The sequence below is a fragment of the Phalacrocorax carbo genome, chromosome 12 (genome assembly GCF_963921805.1).
Source record: "Phalacrocorax carbo chromosome 12, bPhaCar2.1, whole genome shotgun sequence".
In the NCBI taxonomy this organism is placed as follows: Eukaryota; Metazoa; Chordata; class Aves; order Suliformes; family Phalacrocoracidae; genus Phalacrocorax; species Phalacrocorax carbo.
The window spans coordinates 6,146,771-6,165,873 of record NC_087524.1 but is presented as its reverse complement, the minus strand read 5'-3'; the positions used below and the strand labels follow the sequence as shown (position 1 = coordinate 6,165,873).

The 19,103-nt window shown below is 37.5% G+C and overlaps 1 protein-coding gene across 1 annotated transcript in view; it reads right to left on the bottom strand.

The window, feature by feature from the left end:
• Positions 1-12,531: 12,531 nt before the first annotated feature.
• Positions 12,532-19,103, bottom strand: part of DNTT (DNA nucleotidylexotransferase) — a 96,338-nt gene continuing 89,766 nt past the window's right edge. Inside the window, exon 11 of the mRNA XM_064463867.1 lies at positions 12,532-14,081. Within this exon, the coding sequence (XP_064319937.1) occupies positions 13,995-14,081 (87 nt within the window). The 3' untranslated portion in view covers positions 12,532-13,994. The remainder of the gene's footprint in view (positions 14,082-19,103) is intronic.

The window sequence follows — 19,103 nt, the reverse complement described above, 5'->3', positions numbered from 1 at the left end:
CCTAATCTATATGCTGGCACTTAGAGGCCAAATTCTTTGGCAATGTTTGCATGCCCCTGCATGGATGCTGATAGTCAGCTATATCTTTCTTCAACACCTTCTGTCCCTCAGGCATTCTTATTGTTCTTCCATCATTTGTCTGATCTCTGCTACTGGATGTGCTGTAACATTTTTCCATCCAAATTCATCAACAACAACAAAAAAGCAGATTATTTTTACTGGCAAAGGTTGTTTAGCTGTTATTTTTCTCTTTAGTACATAGCCATTCCTACATCCAACCTTCAGCCCAAAAAAGAAACAAAGAAGAGAGCTGTTAGTCTTGTGATTTATATTTAAGGCTTATGTCCATTCTATTAACTTATCTTTATTTCAACTGAGGAAGATAGACCGCTCTTATTATCTGGGTATTGATATCTTGGGCTGTGCTTTCATTTCTTACAGCAAGATCTCTGTGACCCATCCATATTTCCAAATCTATTTTTTGACAAATTGGAGCTTATCGAAAACGCTGTTGCCTGTGTCTTCTCTGGAATTTTCTAAACCATTTATGTTCAACAGTAGAGTTTATCTCTGGTTGTACAGAGGAGACCTGAAAACATATCTGCACCCCAATTTTTAAAAGGGAGCACAGAATAAACCACAAGTCCCAGAAAAGATTAACAGAATCAAAACTTTATGCTAGGTCTACCTTGAGAAGATCCGAGGCTCAGTTATGTCATAGGTAATGGGTTAAAAGTAGATACTCTTACTAGAGCACTGGTAGTACACCTGGGGAAACCATATGCAGCAGTTTAGTCCACACATTAATTCCTTTTAGTATTTTGAATATCAATCCATAGAGCATACTTACATTCTTACAACGTAGCAATATTTGGAAACACTTTAACATATGGTTTTTAAGAACTGCTACAGCTACCCTTTTTTAGTATTTATTTTTGCAAAGATTTTTCATCATGTGTTTGGTCAGTCAGTTCTGTTGCAGGTGACTGTGCTAGCTGAAGGTTTGTGAGATGCACTTCAGTGGATATCCGTAAGGTTTAAAAGCACTCTCAGATAATGGGTACATGGAGTCAAGAGTACCACAGGTACAAGCAGTACCACAAGGAACAGTAGACTGAAGAGTTTGATCCAAACAAATAGTTTAAGCATATTTTATCTGCAGCATTCTTTCATTGCTATCTGTGACCTGAAAACAGTTGTGAACATGCCAGAAAACTGAAGAAAAGAAGCAGTGACGTGCAAGGACAACACTGGAGTAAAAAGTTTAAGAGCTGTTTAAAGCAATGTGGAGACTGGAAAGTTGTTTGAACGCGCCATAAGGGTTCATGCAGAGAAGAATTACAGAAGCCCAAATCTTCCTAAGCAAGGGTACCCAGTCTTTTGGATTACTTCACAGTGGAGTAACAGCAGCACTGTGCATACCACAGAACGCCTTTTAGTCCCTGGCAAATAAACATTAGTAGTTTAAGATGTTTAAAAAAGCAGAACCTGCAAACCATGACTAGCACAAACATTAGTTTGACTTGTTTAACAACAGGTTATGATAAATTCCTTCTCACGATACGGAGGGAAAAAAAATTTTAAACTGAAACAAAAATCCTGATATTTTTATACATTTTCTGCCCTTTTAGATATATGTTCAAATAGGTATTTCTGCATATTTAGCAGTTTGTTACACACGTTAAGAGCTCCTTCTGCTTTCCGTGAGCTGATGAGGAATGGATGGAGAGTTGTCAAGGAAATTTCTGAAGTACTGTTGGTGCTACTGTTTTCTATGACAGCGCATGGATGCAGAGCAGTGGCGTTCCAAGACATTCACCTCTGCCTCAGCTGTCCTGCTCAGTTGTAAAAAAAAAAAAAAAGAATTTCTTTGTGTAAGCACTTAAAATCAATTGAACAAATGAATCTGAAAACAGGACACTCTAAAGAAAAAAAAAAAGGCATTAGATTTTACAAGGGGTAGATTATAGATTTTATAAGATTAGATGAGATTTTATAAGGGCTAGCATGGCCCTTAGAATTCTAAATCTACTGCCCTTTTTCCATTTTTATATTAGTGCAGCACAATGAAAATATAGTTATATTCATGTCTTGATGCTATTTATCATTATTAAACATGCAACAGTCTTTATCATTCATACATATGGATATACATGTTTCCTGATCATGATTTTTATCCTATAAGCCAGAAAATACAGCTTATTCCAACAATACCACAAACTGTCGTGTCATCACCTTCATGAAAATTCAAGCACAGAAACTTCTGCTGTAGAGGAGCACATTCATCTATGTCCATGCTATGTTAAAGCAACTCATAACTGCAGAAGATTGCAGCAGCATGTCAGTGACTGGCTTCAGCAAAAGCCATCTGGATGGACGTGGCACAATAATTTCCTCCACCATCTCAAAAATACTTGCAGCTGAGTTCTTCCTCTTTTCAGCATAAGAAAGTAGTTGAATGCTTCTAACACAATAGATTGTCAGCGTCCAATTTATTTATTCCATACAGTATCTGAACATATTGCATACCACATAAACTCCACAGTTTACTTTTACCAACAGATGTTTTTCTTTCTGGAGCAGATGGTATATTGAATGTACCGTGACATAATTCACATTTGCATTATCAGTCATGAATGCTAATGCATTCCATAAACCATTTTGTGTTTTGATAAGATATTTTTAATAGCCATAGCATGTTTGTAAAAATCAATTAGTTTGATAATACAATCAGGGAACGATATTTTTTTTCCTCAGTTGCAGAGGAAGGTAAGATCTACCAAAAAACCCAAAGATTAAAAAAAGGGGCAAGAGAGATAACACTTCGTTATTAGATTTGTTTGATCTGTGCATATTTATGCTGTTTGTGGTTGTTAAATATTCAACCTCAAAGATGGAATTACTTTTGTAAGAATCCCTAATTTTCTAAACTATGAGCTAATTCTGAGTAATGTATTCTCAGAAAGAAAACTTGATACACTTACTTCAAGAAGTCCTCACAAGCATAAATAAAGTGAAATGATTGCATGTTGAACAATATGTTGCCAGATAAAATTAGTAACTTCACTATTCTTGGGCATCATGATGGTCCTGTCAAATAAAAAGAATAAATCCAAATTGTTTTGGATTTTATTCTCAATTTACATTATTTTTTCCATTATTTTGGGATCCTGGAATCTAGAATGCCGCTAATAAGTGTCTGGAGTACCCTGCTAAGCTATAACTTCCGAAAAAGGATATATCAAATAATATATGCAGGTCCCAACAATGTTCTGTCTTTACAGTATCTAAGGTATATTTTCACATAAATGAACTCTCCATTTGTTTAGTTTCTGACTATGATTACAGATTTTTCTTGGTTCAAACACACTTCCTATTGTCAGGTCACTTTTTCTTCCATGAGTTTCATCCCACAGAGGCATTGCAAGCGTAGTCCAGTCCTTTTGCTGGCATGAATGAGCCCAGCCTTCTTTAAAGACAATAAATCTTTCATCAGTTTAAAATCAGCACAATATGAGCTGAAAAAAGGCCTCTGGATTCAGAAGACTAGAGTCTTGTTGGTGCTGGGTGAGAGCATACATACACCTAAGTCAATCATTGCCCAATACTATGCTGCTATTAGGTGTCTTAATATTCATTTTTTTACACAGTTTGCTCGGTTTTGCACAGAAATGACTGGCATGTTCAATTAAGCACTAAGGAGTTAAGGAAGTGTTATACAAACTGTGAAACAACCCAGATCAAAGACGGGACACAGCTGCGGAAAGACCACTGGTCTGGTGTGGCACTGCAATTCCTAATAATACTTTTCTGACCAGCTTTATATGAAGACCAAAAGCTAAAAACAGGACTTTTGCATTTTACAATGAGAAGTCCATACAAGAGCAAGAATATGAATCACACATACAAAAGGCTAAGAATTTTAGGCTTAAATTTCTCTTCCCTTAGAGAACCGGGTGGCATCCTGTGATTGATATATCAGCGTAATAATCTGAGATTACGTTATCTCTTCTATCCTTTAGATGAACTATTTGCAGTGAAATGCAACTAGTACTCAACATTTTATGGCTCTTTGTGTGATATTTTTTAAGAGTTAAAAAGGGAAAATGAGCAGTTTTCCTCATCTACATGAGCAAAAATTTTGGAGGAAAAAAAAGACAAAGATCTTGGAGGGGAAAAAAGCAAGTAAAGCTGTCATGTGTGGGTAACTTAAAGTGGTGATGCAATTTTATTATTCATCCTGTCTGAATCACATTTAACATGACCTTGCACACAAACTATTGAACACATTTCTTTGTTGATAAAGATCCAGTGTCTTCTAAAGTAAATTTAGAATTTTCTTGCTCTGTTCTTTCAATCAAAATCTCCCCAGATCTAAGAGTTTTCAACAACTCTTAGCTGTTGCCAATACTGTCATTTAGATTTCAGTATCAGTACACTGGTTAGTCTGGGTGATTTTGGTGAAGAATAGGACAGTATTCCTTTTCATACGGTAAACCCTTGCCTATAGAAAATTAGTTTCTCTGGGCTTTTACAAAATCCACACCTTTTTAACATCATTTACTTCTTAAAAAAAATACTGTCCAATTCATTTCTCCTGTTGCAGTAAGAATAGCTGTCAATGCTATTTGCTGCTTTTACAAGGACCTGCTGAGACTATAGAATCTGGAAGTTGGATACCTTTGAAGAGATTATTCCCCCTTCCTACCAGCAAAAAAAATATTTTTGACTGGTCACAACTAGCCCATTGAGATAGATGTTTATTATACTATGAGGATTTATGTCATGTGCTTTTCTTGAACTCTATTAATTTAATGTAATTTACTTCAGCTCTCAAATGGGTGTCCTTTATTGTTTTACAAATATTACAACCTTTTCTTAAAATTTTAAACTCGTTATTCATTTTCACTATTCTTACCCATTTCTCTGTGGCCAATTCATCCTACCTTATATATCAAAGTTTGGTTTCGCAGGATTTAGTCTGTACCCACATTATTGGCAATGAGAAGTACTTGCTTCTAGGGGGATTTAACACATCTCATTGAGGTTCTTCTTTAGATTTTGCAGGGACTGGAGTAACTGTAATATTAAGTTCATCATTGACAACTCTGATTAGTCTTCATACCTACCCATCCCTCCCTTACGTTAGAAGCATGTTTATTCTATGTTCAAGCTTTCTTCTTTTTAACAGCTTGTAATTCTTAATTTGCTAGTTGTTTTGTACAGCCGTTAAACTTCAGTTCAAATATTTCTTGGAGACAGTTTTTGGGTTTATTTGTGGTTTGTAGGCTTTAATGTATAGTCATTTATCATTTAGCGCAGATTGTCTTAGCAGCCATCTGTCACCAAAATTCACAGTGGAATGGCCCACTCATCTACACTTTCTTTCTCACTTGGGTGCTTTTGAAAATCTCTCCCTGTATACACAAACACGTACCAGAGTAGCGTGCAGCATCATTTTTGAAATATATGGTTAATTAGGCCCCATTTATTTGCATCTAATAGAAATTTGCTTAAAGATGTTCAATATGCCACTTTCTGGTCATATGCAGTCAAAGGGAACCTCCAGGCCCTTCAGGCAAGTAGGGAAAGAAAGGAACTGTAAGCTCCTTCAACAAGGAGTAGAAGGACAGCACTTGTTCTGTAGTTGACAGTGGAGTTGCTCAGATACATGTCCTCTTTCCCAGCGAAGTCAGCTCTAACTTGGGGCAAGGGGCGAGACAGAACAGGACAGGAACAGAAAAGGGCGAGACAGAACAGAAGAGAAATATCCACATTCCCTCTGCAATTCTGATGTCTTGTCCAAACAGTTACATACTGATACTTGTGGTATTTGGATTCTTTTTTAGTGTTGGTACTATAATGATTCAAATTATATCATCCATCATTTGTCAAATGCCCTGCAACAGCTACAGCCCTGCAACAAGTCTGGAAGGGTTTCCAGAACAGCCACTTCCCACTCATATACCGCCAACACAAAGAATAGTTTCTAGCAGTCTTTAACACACTTAAAAGTATAGTGCAAAAGGCCAAAAGGCACCAAATTATACCTCTGATACCACAGTTTAGTTTAAAACATAGAAAACCGACTCATAGATCATAATAGAGTTTAAACCAGAACACAAGGATTTCAGCATCGCTAGAAGCAGTAGATCCTAGTATCCTGCTCAACAATGCCGTCTGCATTTCAGAGGAGTGCAAAAGCAAAATTTCCTAGCCCCTGCACATTGAAGTGTGGGATTCATAGAGTACAGTTATGGAATCCACAGGACCATATGGTCTTTCAACCCATCCTTAGGCTACAAAAAATTGAACACTTTCAGACTTGTATCATCAGCAATAGTTTCCAGCTGCAGAAACACTCCTACCTAGTCACACAATTACATACCGTGTCAAGCTCCATTTTTGCAGCTATATAAACTCCTCAGCCTCTCTACCCAGCTGTGAAGACAATTCCAAATCATCTCTCTTTTAGTGGTTAGAAACATACAAAGATTACTATTTTATCTTCTAAGTGCTGGGATAAGTTTTTTATTACTTGCTCTTTTTTCCCTGATGTTGTAACCACCAATTTCTGGAATATAATCTATACTTCCCCTGGCACAGAAATCACCTAGTCTTTAAAAATAGAGACTTTTCTTGCTATTTTCTATCACATCTTAATGCATAGCTTCCTGAAGAGAAAAAGACACTAAAGCTAACAGAAAACTTAAGATAATTTGGATATAGGGTGTGTATATGTAGCAATGAATACGTTAAATAATGCTACTCCTGCTAGAAAGGCTTTCTTTATTTAATAGAAATGCCTCTGAGTTGGTTTCATCTAAATGTTCTACCCTTATAACTTGAAAAATAATGACGACAGAATTGGGAAGCTTTGCCATTTCCAAAAATCCCTTTGAATTAACATGCTGATTTTGGAGAGAATGTAACACAAAAGGCAATATACCATGTAGCAGTATTTTTTCTCCACAGTCGCAAAGAAACTATAATAAAATACCTGCAAAAATAAAGAAAAGTAGCTTGTTTTTCAAATAAGTGTGTTTACTTGCAAAAACACAGCGAACTGGGAGCTCTGTACTTACCCAACGCATGATCTCTTTCCCCAGTCAGTCACCAGCTGCAGGTATGATTGCTCCTGATCAACCAAGTGATATAACATTTACACAAAATACTTGTGATTCTGGGGTATGTATTTCAGTAGCTCCCCCGATGCAGCTGGTATGGATTGTCTGTATTGCCAGTAGTATTTGAGAATACTATTTGTTCAGAGGCATTAGGTAAAAAACAGTGTTAAATTTTATGGCTTGCCTGTAATACACATTTACTGAAAAAGTCATTAAATATATTTTTAGATTAAGTATTCTGAAGGGGTTTGAACAGCATGCATGGAGGAAAGCCTTTCCTAGTAGGATTTGACTTTGTATGAGGTGACACCAGAACAGAGAATATTTGGCTTCAGCAGAACACCTTAGGCCAGGGTGGCACAAAGTACATTTTCGCTGCATTCCATGCAATCTTCAAACAAGAAAACAACTGTGCAAACTGAAAGAAGGAAAGACCAGGGAGAAGACGAGGGACAAACAGAAGTTGATGAATACTGTTTGTGATGTTTTTATTTTTAATGTTCAACACTTAAGCTGGCATTTATTTTGGCTGCAACACAATCACATTCTAGGTACAAATCACTGTAACATTGACTACAGGAAAGAGGAACTGAAATGGAAATATGGAATAAATGATCCGTGTAGACAGATTTGGGATTCTAAGTATCACGAGCAGACACTTCTAAAGCAATTCACTTTGTAGACACCTGAGCAAGATGTGAGGCCACACATCCACAGTAGAATTATGGCAGAGATATAGGGCACCTGAAGGCATTTAATTTCCACTTTCAAAGATCCAAATTTTTAGTTAAAAATAAGTAGACCTATTCCAGAATTTGACTGACCTAAGGTATAATATCGAAAGTCATGCAAAAGAAGCTGTAAACAGACACAAAACTATTCATCCTAAGTAAATTAGATTATAAAGAGGGAATATTAGCCATGACTGTGAACTTATCTTTTTTCATAAGGAGCACCACCAGCTAAAACAAGATACATCTGATACATCCTGATTAAAATAAAAGGCACTTAGTATATCTAAGCAGCAGGGGCAAAGATTGCTTAGTCCACTTTGTAAAATGAAACAAAAACAAGCAAACAAACAAAAAAGGCTGCTTGATGTGTATGCAGAGATCAGCTAATTAGCTCGATTTAGAAGTGGAAAGCTTTGAAGCTCTGTCTCACCTATAGCATATGACATTTTTATGGATATGGCCCCTATTGGGCCCTTAAAGGCAAAGCCAGAAACATTGTCTCCTGACTAGATTGACAGCCATGCCAGCAGAGGCTTAACCTCTGTGGAAGGTTTTCAGAGCTCCCTGTCTTAATTTGTTTATGTGACTTCTTCAATTAACCTTTTAGACCCAGGACTTGATTATTTTAACTGCAGCTGCTGAAGGAAATGGTATGATAGAAAGAAATAGTTGTTCAACAAGTGAAAGAATACTTTTCAGACTAAGGCACAAGATGGCCTCACCTGAGAAATCCAAGCAATTCTGGCTGTAAGCTATAGAAAACACATTTCATTTGGGGATTATATAGTATGCAGATGTTTGGGGTGGTTTTTTTGTTGTTTTTGGGGTTTTGTTTTGCTTTCAAGTTCTGGAGTTATTTATGTAAAATAGCAGTAGTTTTCAGATTTACAGTAATTTCCAGAAAACGTGTGTTTTCAAGTTTATAATGCCAGCTGTATGAATATTTAGTTTGCCTGGATTTGTAATTTTGTAGACTTGTGTAGATACAATAAGCTCTTCCTTTAGTATAGGATACCACGTAGATTCACTGATGGCATTAACTACATTATTACCCACCAATCTAAACATATCTCATTGCTTTTGCCTTAAGAGATTTGTAGCAAAGCATTTGTATTATTCTGCATTTGGATTTGTTTGTTTTTTAATGACTACATTATGTTGCTTATACAATGTACGTCATACCATGTTTGTCACTGGAAAACATTATCTGGGGTATTCAACAAGTCACAAATTACTACAAATCATGAAAGAAAGACAGTGATTTTCTTTTTAACTTTCACCTGTTTTTCCCAGAGGTAGAGTCACTGATCAATTTTTAGAGAGTTAGTATGTAGATGCTTATAAATCCAATGACCCTTCTCCTCGTACTACTTGCCAAATTGCCTTGGCGGAGAAGCAGGGGAGGAGGAACACACATTTTGAAAACCAACCTCCAGGGACTTTACAACTGAATTAGTTTGATATGATTTCTTTCTGATGAACAAGCTACCAATAACTTATCACTTTATTTTCCTCTAGGTGCTTTAAAAATAAAGTCTATTAATCATTCTAGCAATTTAGGAGATATTAAGTGCACTGATCTGTACTTCCGTCTTCCCTTCTTTCTGTTACAAACATTGGTCTATGCTTGTTACAAGTGTTTGCCCTTTTCCAGGCCCCCAGGACTCACCTGTCCTTCATGAGTTCAGAAGCATCGTTACCATTGACTCCAACAGTTCCACCACACTGCAGGGAGTTTTCAGTACTTTCATGGATCCAGATATGCTCAACTGGTAACAGTTTTCTTTCCTATAATCTGTTCCATCCCAGTTCCCTGTATGATTTCTATCTTTTCTAATCGTAGTCTCAGTTGACTAACACTATCAAGAACAACTGAAGTCATTGCAGGACAGGGACTGTTCAGAATTGTGGGACTAGATTTATTTGATGTAAGAATCATCATGTTATGATTCAGAGTTTGTTTACTAAAACTGAGTTTATGCTTTTCTGGCTCTGCCATTGCATGCACAGTGAGTTTGGCTAGTGCAATCAGGGTTGATCCTGCACACAGTAGCTGTGATAGTGACTGGGCTACCAGCTTCTTCAGTGGAGGTCTTCATAACAGAAGCTATCTTCTTCACAGTTAAACCATCCTGGTCATCTAATCTGACCTTCCATTTAATCTAACCCCTCATTTAACAATTTGGTAATTTTTTTATAATACTTCATCCAGTGAGTAATTATGTTTTCCAGTCTCTGTAAAATATATTCTTTAAAAAGTTCAGGAAAATTGAGGGAAAGAAAATACTGATATGCTGTTTTCTTCCAATCTTGAAGCAGCCGACAGAACTTGTGTTTGGTATCTTCTCCCCCACAGGTGATATAAGTGATGCATAAGCAGGCAAGATGGGAGTTACTAATTTCAAACATTTCTTTATGTGGAAATCAGAATGTTTCCTATTTCCTCTGTGGCTTGAAGTATGCAGAAACAGCACAGCCAGAATGTATAATTTCTGATAAATGTTGGCCAAGTAGTAAATATATTTAGATAAGGTACTGTAATTTTTGTTCTGTTCTGCTAGGACCGAAGAATGCCATCACTACTTAAGTGTCAGCATCCTGATGCAAAACACAGAGAAGGTGCTTCATACATCAGCACAATAAAGCAGGAAGCAATGCCAGTGCTTTCTAGTTAGAGCAATTTAGAATAGTGTTATATTTTCAGCTCAGTTAGCAAAACTGCGCTCTAAAAAGGATGGTTTTATTGGCATAGGCAAGAATAAAACTCCATGCTGTTACATTTTTTTATGTCTCCGACTGAGGTTTTAGAATAATTTGCGATGCAGTCCTCTTAAAAGTCCATTCCTTAGCTGAATAGAATGAATAAGCAAAATCAGCATACTTAGTATCAAAACTGTCATGTGACTGTACCTGTAAAAAACTGTTTTGCCTACATTTCTACTAATGGCATCAAATTAGGTTTAAATTACAGAATCTAAATTGCTTGCACTATAAAATAAGGATTATCAGAAATTATAGAATTGATGCATAGCATTCATTTTTTGTAGTAAGTCTGATAAAGCCATGCCTGTTAGATTTGTTTCATGTTGTTTGCTAAAGCTTAGGAAAACTCCCCACTACCTGTGAACCATATGGGTGTGTTTATTGAATTAGGTCTTTGTAGAAAAATCTGATCCTTTGTTCAGAAACAGGCTTCATTTTCCTACAATCACTTTTGGGCCTGATCCTGGAACATTTTACCCTGCCAAATAAATGCATAAAACTGAATGAGAGTATTTTTCATGAATACAGTAGAGGTGGTAGAAAGCAGAATGCATAAACTGTATTTTCAAAGATCTGGGCAACAAATAAATATAATTTAATGTGAACTGATATTTTCAAAGTGTTTTTATTGTACTGAGTCTAACTACAATAATCACAGAATCCCAGGTTGGAAGGGACCTAGGAGATCATCTAGTCCAACCTTTCTAGGAAGAGCAGAGTCTAAACAAGATGGCCCAGCACCCTGTCCAGACGACTCCTGAAGGCGTCCAATGTGGCTGAGTCAACCCCTTCTCTGGGGAGATTATTCCAATGGTGATTGTCCTCACTGTGAAAAATTTCCCTCTCGTGTCCAATCGGAATCTCCCCAAGAGCAACTTGTGTCCATTCCCCCTTGTCCTCTCCATGGGACTCTGTGTAAAATGGGAGTCTCCATCTTCTTTGTAGCTGCCCCTTAAGTACTGGTACATGGGGATGAGATCCCCTGTGAGCCTCCTTTTCTCAAGGCTGAACAAACCCAGCCCTCCCAGCCTATCCTCGTATGGCAGCTTCCCAGTCCTCTGATCATCTTGGTGGCCCTTCTCTGGACCCCTTCCAGCCTGTCCACATCCTTTTTGTACAGCGGGGACCAGAACTGGACACAGGACTCCAGGTGTGGCCTGACAAGCGCTGAGTAGAGCGGGATAATGACTTCTTTATCTCTGCTGGCGATGCCCTTTTTGATGCAACCCAGCATCCTGTTGGCCTTCTTGGCCGCAGCAGACACTGTTCGCTCATGTTGAGCTTCCTGCCCAGCAGGACCCCCAGGTCCCTTTCCACAGAGCTGCTCTCCAGCCAGGTGCATCCCAGTCTGTGCTGCGCTCCCAGATTGTGTTTTCCCAGGGGCAAGACCTTACACTTGTTCTCGTTAAAATTCATAAGGTTCTTGCTGGCCCACTCCTCCAGCCTATCAAGATCTCCCAGCAGAGCAGCTCTCCCTTCTGGAGTGTCTGCTTCCCCACTCAACTTGGGGTCATCTGCAAACCTAATCAGGCTGCACTTGATGCCATTATCCAGATCACTTATAAAGATCTTAAATAACATTGGGCCCAATATTGATCCCTGGGGACTCCACTAGTGACAGGTTGCCAGTTTGAGACAGAGGTCTTTACCAGCACCCTTTGGGTGTGGCCTGTCAGCCAGTTCCCCACCCACTGCACAGACCACTTGTCTGGGCCTTAATGCATTAATTTCTCCAGAAGGATTAATAATCAATTAATACATTTCACAAAAATACAGCTACCACCTATTTTAACAACCAGAGAGAGGACTTCGCATATAAAACTGTACATTGGAAGTTTTGTTAATACTTGTACTATCCTGTCTACTGTACAAACAAAATCATCCTTTGGGGAAGCAGCTTCTCAGAAGTTCCTATTTAATCTTCTGTTACCAGCAATAGCTTTGGCACTTGCACTTTAAGTCATTCATCCTGTAGTTAAGCACTACGTTTCTAACCTTGGCATATTTTCTTCATGTATAGAAACTTCAAGTCTACATTGCTGTGGAATATTGCCATTTTTTGAATTTGGGGAGCCATCACTGTCAGTAATAATTGTTGTGCACAGTCTGTCACCACCATTCTCCCCTGTCATGCCAAGATGTGAAATCAGCCTTAACAGGGAAAAAAGGTTCAGGCTTTTAAGAAAGAAAATGATTTGATCAGCCTTGGTGTTTTTAATCACCTTTATTCTACAAGTGGCAAATGAATTGTCAGTAAGTAACTTCATGTTCTAAAGCACTAAATGCCCTTGTTCATTAAAGGATAAATGTACTACAAATTCTTCATTAATGTTACAGTCAGAAAAACTACCTGGAAATTTTCTGAAACAAAAATATATCATAGGATTACTTCTATCAGAAAGTCTTTCACATCCAAGATTAATTTCTGACCAAAAAGAGGTAATACCTCTAGCACAGCCAATAGCCAAACAGCTCAGGTAAACTTCCATTCCAATGCGTATTTATCTACTAATAAATTTCCAGCTGTCTAAATTGAGCACAGACAATTAAAAGCTCTCACCCCAGAGCAGCCAACAGCCTGACAATTAAAGCTGTTGTTTTCATGGGGGTTATTATTCAAATTCTTGATTGAGGACCATCGCATCATCACTTGAGTCTTCTTTAGCCCAAATCAGTACTCCAAATTGATAGCATACTTTCCTCACAATTGAAGACTGCTACTGAGTAATTCCACTTTTACTTTCCAAAATCTCTTCCTGTGACATGTTTTTAACTCTCATTGAACTCTCAACCTGTTTACAGTTTTTGTAGAGTGGTGGCCCACCTGGAAAAATATTACAGCTGAAGCTTCAACTTGCTGAGACTGCCAGCCTAATTACTGCCTAGGTTGTTAAGCCTTATATATAGCAGCAATTTTATTTTTGGATTCAGCAAAATAGTGAAGAAATTCAGTAAAAGATAAGCATGCATTTCAGTAACTTTTGGACTCAACTCAAATATTTAGTATTATTTAGCTATCATTATATCTGACAGTATTTTAACAAGCAGGTATTATTCACAGGAATTTAAAATTCCTATCACAAGCAAAAATCTCACCACTTTCAAGTTTTACCCCAAATACAAGATCCATCTTGTCACTGCCATGTAGAAACTTCAAAGATTAAACAGAAAAGACTGGAAAAGATTTGGAAGAACTTAAACTCTTCTTTTCTAGGAACATCAGCATGTAAAATGGCTTCTAACTAATAGATTTTAAAAAATTTTTTAGTTGTCATAGAAACACATATTTTATATATATATCTAAATCAGAATGCAAGATAGGCAGAAAGACCATTGTTGTCAACTGATGAATGTACACTGGCAAATCATTTTAAGCATTTCTTTCCCATGGTTCCACATAATCCAAGCCAAGATGTGCAAAGATTTCTTCCTCGCTTCCAGCTTTGAGAAAGATCCTCTGTGAAAGCATTAAGAAAAAAATAGGAAGTCAATAAGGATGTTAGAAGGAAATTTCAATTTAATTTTTTTTGCTGTTTAGAAGGAGTTAATTTTTGACAGTTCTACCCATTGTATCCTGTACAGAACACACTGTCTTCATCAGTGTGCTGACCTTGAAATGTGAAAACAAATAAATAAATAATTCTAATGCTGCTGGTTGCTTTCAGTTCTAATGACTAGTTTACAATTCTTTGGTTTGATTTACTTTTTCAAGACTCTATGCACAAGTATTAGGACTACATTTCCCTTCCATAAGGGCCAATATCTTGACTTAATAAAATCATCAATGTTCTTTAAATTAATATAGTAATGTTCTCTATAGATGCATTCAAGCTGATTCAATGGCTACACTAATTATGTACAGCCAAGCATTAAAAGCATCAAGGCTTTCCAAATTTCTAACAGTTACAGAAGGCTTATCTGAAAAGACAAAATATTCCATCTGGAAAAGCAAGCTGAAAATGAGGGATCAACAACTGCAATCGGGTTTTTACACACACGTGCATGCACACACACTCTCCCAATGAATGTTTTACAGTAAAAATCAATTTTATTTTTTCATATCTGCGCTTCTGATAACACAGGATAATATTCTTGTACAGGAACCACCCACAAGACCTACCTCCCCTATGATGACTGATATAGTAAAGTACATAGACTTGTGCATTCCTTTCACCACTGAGGTACAATACTAATTTAAAAAGCTCCTAAACTAGATGAATATTAAAACAGTGAAACCTCACAATTTAGAGGAATTTGGAAGCAGGAAAGAACTAATTTCTATTGAAAAAGAATACTTAATATTTCAGCAACTCCTGAATCATTTGACGTCTCAATCAGTGTTTAGCTCTGAACAATCTCAAACTCCAGTGTGATGAAAACTTCAGGTTTAAGGTTTCATAATCTTCTGGATTTACTTGCTACTGTGAAAGAGGAGAGGCTCTCTAGAGAACTACCCACTGATGAATTCCACTTAGTTGGGAAAAAGTCTGACTACTGTAAAGTTTAGGAACACTTGTGGCTGCTTTCTCAGCTGCCAAGCACTGGCTCCAGGAGGGCTATGCTGTCCAGCATACCCATGGAAATGAGTCAGGAAGAGGAGTCCTTAACTAGATCAGAGCAGGCCCATGGTATGGTGGAACAACTTCTGGCACCAGAGATTTACAGCTTTTCCTTCTTTTTCCTGTGTGTTCTTTCCTTCTTGCTCTCCTTCACTCCCTGATCTGGATTGTGCTTCCCTCTCTCTTACTCCCAGTGAGATCATGTAAGTCAAAGGTGCCAGAAAGCAGCAGGCAGATCACTGGCAGGTAGATCCTGCTTCTGGTTACTGACACTTCACTCCTTCTCCTTTCAAACCCTCTGTTGCTTATCAGCCAGCAGAGAAGATCAACGCTGGTAGGAAACACTTGGGGATGCAGCTTGGCCAAGCTCTATGGCACCAGAGCATGTGAAGGCTGCATCAACAGACAAAAAACAGAAAGAACAATGAGCCAGAAAGTATAAGCAAAACCACTGAGCCCAGGGCAGCTTTATGCTGCCCCTGAAATATGCTGTGCATCATCGGTAAAATTCACCTCATCAGTTGGTACCCACTGGCTTATTGCTATTCTCCATCAGTCCCATTCTTTCCAGTGCCTGATCCATATCTAAGTCCTGCCAGGAGCCACAGTTTTGCCAAGGCATAATGAAGAACTGAACCCCTAAAGTGAAGTGTAACATTAATTGTCAGCTGGACTCAAACTTTTTCAGGGATTCAACCAAACCAGAAACCTGTTTCCGTTTCATTGTAAGGGTATTTGAAATTTGAAGGTTGAAGTTCTAAGTCCAACTCTACAGAAAAGGCCCATCTTTCATTGACACTGTTCAGCTCCAACAGCCAGAGTAGTCAAGCTGGCAGCTCTCCTAATAGCTATTTTTCAATGCCACAAAGTAGAATGAAAGCTAGTTTAACGCTGCTAGAAAGGTTATGAAGACTAAATTGAATGGTAGAAGTTAGATGCTCCTGAGTGAATAGAGCCAGAGGCGATCAGTGTTCCCTTGAGCTTGGGAGGACACAAAGGACAGAATACAAGGTTCCAAGGTTCCAGTTCTGCTCTTCCAGAGTTTCCAAGCAGTGAAGTAGGTATTTAATAGCAGTTACGGCTGTTATCTTCTTGAATCCATCCAAAGCTGCTAAGTAATTTATCTTTCTTAGGAAATCATTGTTATACAGTGAAGTAATATAGACATTTTCACTATTTTAGCTGGAGACAGTTCATCTTTAATTAGACAAAAACAAACTAATAGGCAAAAAATTAGATTAAATGAAATAGTGCCTTGCCATGCTCAGAAGCTACTTGCTCATCATATTAACTCTTTGTCATTTATATTCCCGAAATTTGCAGAACTGTTGTCTATCAATTGCACTTTAGCCAAACCATACCCACCGAAATAGTCTTTCACAGTCAGTAGACATCATATTAAGCTCTATTATAAAGGCATTGATACATTCCATATGGATCAGAGATTTGTTAGTAGAGTGCACAGTGAAAGTACTTAACAAGGTTTATGAAGTTGTTTTCACCTTCCCATAATTAATTCCACTAAGATAATTTTCATATTTAAACATACCATATGAGAACTTTGAGAGAATAATTTGGCCCATTGTTTCAGGACTTTTTTTTTTTTAATCAAATCAGGACAAACATGGTATGCCTTTTTGCTTTGTCATCTGTAGTGTAAAATGGGTCTCCAGTTTTCTAAGGGATTTTAACCTCCCCCGCGAAGTTCCCAGCATATGAATAGTTACACTCTGGGACAGTGCCCCAGACAACTACAGAATATTGCTGGAGTATGAAAAGCCAAAAACAATCACATATCCATAATGAACTGAGAGTTCAAAGTTGTGTCTGCAACAGCAAAGACTGTTTATAAAGCATAGACAAATAATGTTCCTTTTCCCTAGGAAGTTCAAATGTCAGATTCTGGAATTAAAGGAACCTACAAAAAACCACTGACTGGGGGAAAAAATGATCCTTTTTCATACAGACAGGACTAGAAAAAAATGGTAGAAAAGAATATATTGAACACAATAAAAGAAAAGGAAAGAAGACATTGATAACGGCCAACTGGGTAACTATACTGGGAATATTTTGTCCCTAGAGTATGTCCTGGGAGGACAGGATTTTAGAGATTTGGGGGGATGGGGGTGGGGGGCAGGGTTTAGGTTTTTTATTCTGTTACTAAGAACAAGAGAGGGCAATCCATACATGTACATTACTGCAAAAAAAAAAAAAAAGGTAAAACAAGAAAAAAGATCTTACAATTGTAGACAGATGCTATAGATACTCTTTAATAGAAGCTTTTCATATCTCTGGGACCCCAAATTGCATCCCATTTCTTTTGTTCTGTCACTTCATGTTTTTCTGCAAGCAAAACTCATTTCGTTTGCTTGACAGGGAAAATTTCTAATACAAAGTATCTGATGCTGAATACCATTCTCAGTAGCTACAAGCCATGTTTCTAAATGAATCTCTCGCTGATATCTGCCAACTGCTTTAGCAATGTAAGTGTTATTAATGTTAATCATAACCTATGATTTTGCTTCTTTGTCAATCTATGCAGAGCTTATACAGTGATGCAAATTTGATTATTGCATTCACTACTGTTCTTTCTTCCTTTTTTCTTTTCTTTTCACTCAAGAGAAGTAATGAACTGTTTGCCCAGTTGTGATTTTTTTCCAGCTTCTTACTGATATTCAGCAGATCCAAGACATGCGCAATCAACATCAATCAAACCTACAAAACACAATGGTCTGGAGCAGCTGGTATCACTTTGCTCTTATCCCATTTAATCAATTCTGTTATTTAAATGGATGTAAATATTACATTTGTGGTTGCAAACATGACCATTAACTACACCTAATGTACAACAGCTGCCATCCAAATGTTTTCTTATGTCAACTGCTACCTCTGATTTTTCATTTTGGCATTAATGATCAAGAATACTTTTGAAGAAAGAGAAGCAGAGAGTGAAGGCACAGGGCTAGCACTGACTGATGATATCCTAACTAGCACTGCCAAAGTTCAAACAGATGTTATACTACTATTGCCACTTGGTTTCATCTCATGTTTTACCACGACAAAGCCGACAAAACAAAACCATTACTCAGTAAAGCAGAATTCTAGTTTTAGTTATATAAATCAGCACTAGCCAACCGCACATTTCTTTTGGGGGACAAATACTGATTTTACTCATTTTGTATATACGTCATTTAAATAATTGGAAAAAGCTGAATGCACTGAAAGTACCTCAGACCCCTTTTTCTCTTCCATTTTTGGAGTATCTCCATGTGTCTCTTCAACCTACTTCTTGAGTACTTCAATGTAAGTAGGTTGACCCTACGCATCAAGATAGGAAACCTTAAAATATGGTTAGCAATTTGTCCAGTAAAGATGCAGAAGGAAAGATCCCGATTCCAAGAAATCAGAGATTACTAGAAAGCTGTTCTCAAATTCTTGATCTTCATAACACAAAGGATCTTGCTATTATATGAAAATTTAGGCCACCAGATATGCACTGTACTTTCAGTGAGCCTAGGTAAATCTTTTAGGCTGTTGAAATCAACCTATACTGCTTAAACACCCAACCCACACTTGCCTCTACTGTGGCCATCCATCTTCTTTTCCACTGTTTGGTCAGGAATGAAAAATACTGCAGTGATAGCAACCTCCTGACACTGCATTGAACAAAACAATACTTTGCTGAGGTTGCTCATTCAGGAGACATAGAAGCTCTTGCTCTGTCCGCAACAGCTCTGACAGCTTTGTGTACACAAAGTTCCTGAAACCAAGTCTACTCATGCTCTCCATCAATATTAACTCAGCCTTCTTGAAAAGCACACATTTAATCAGATTCCAAGTAACCTGATACCCTACTTTTTATTATCAAATTGTACGGTAATAATAGAGTTTTGCAAAATGCCAAATATGAGTAACCTACA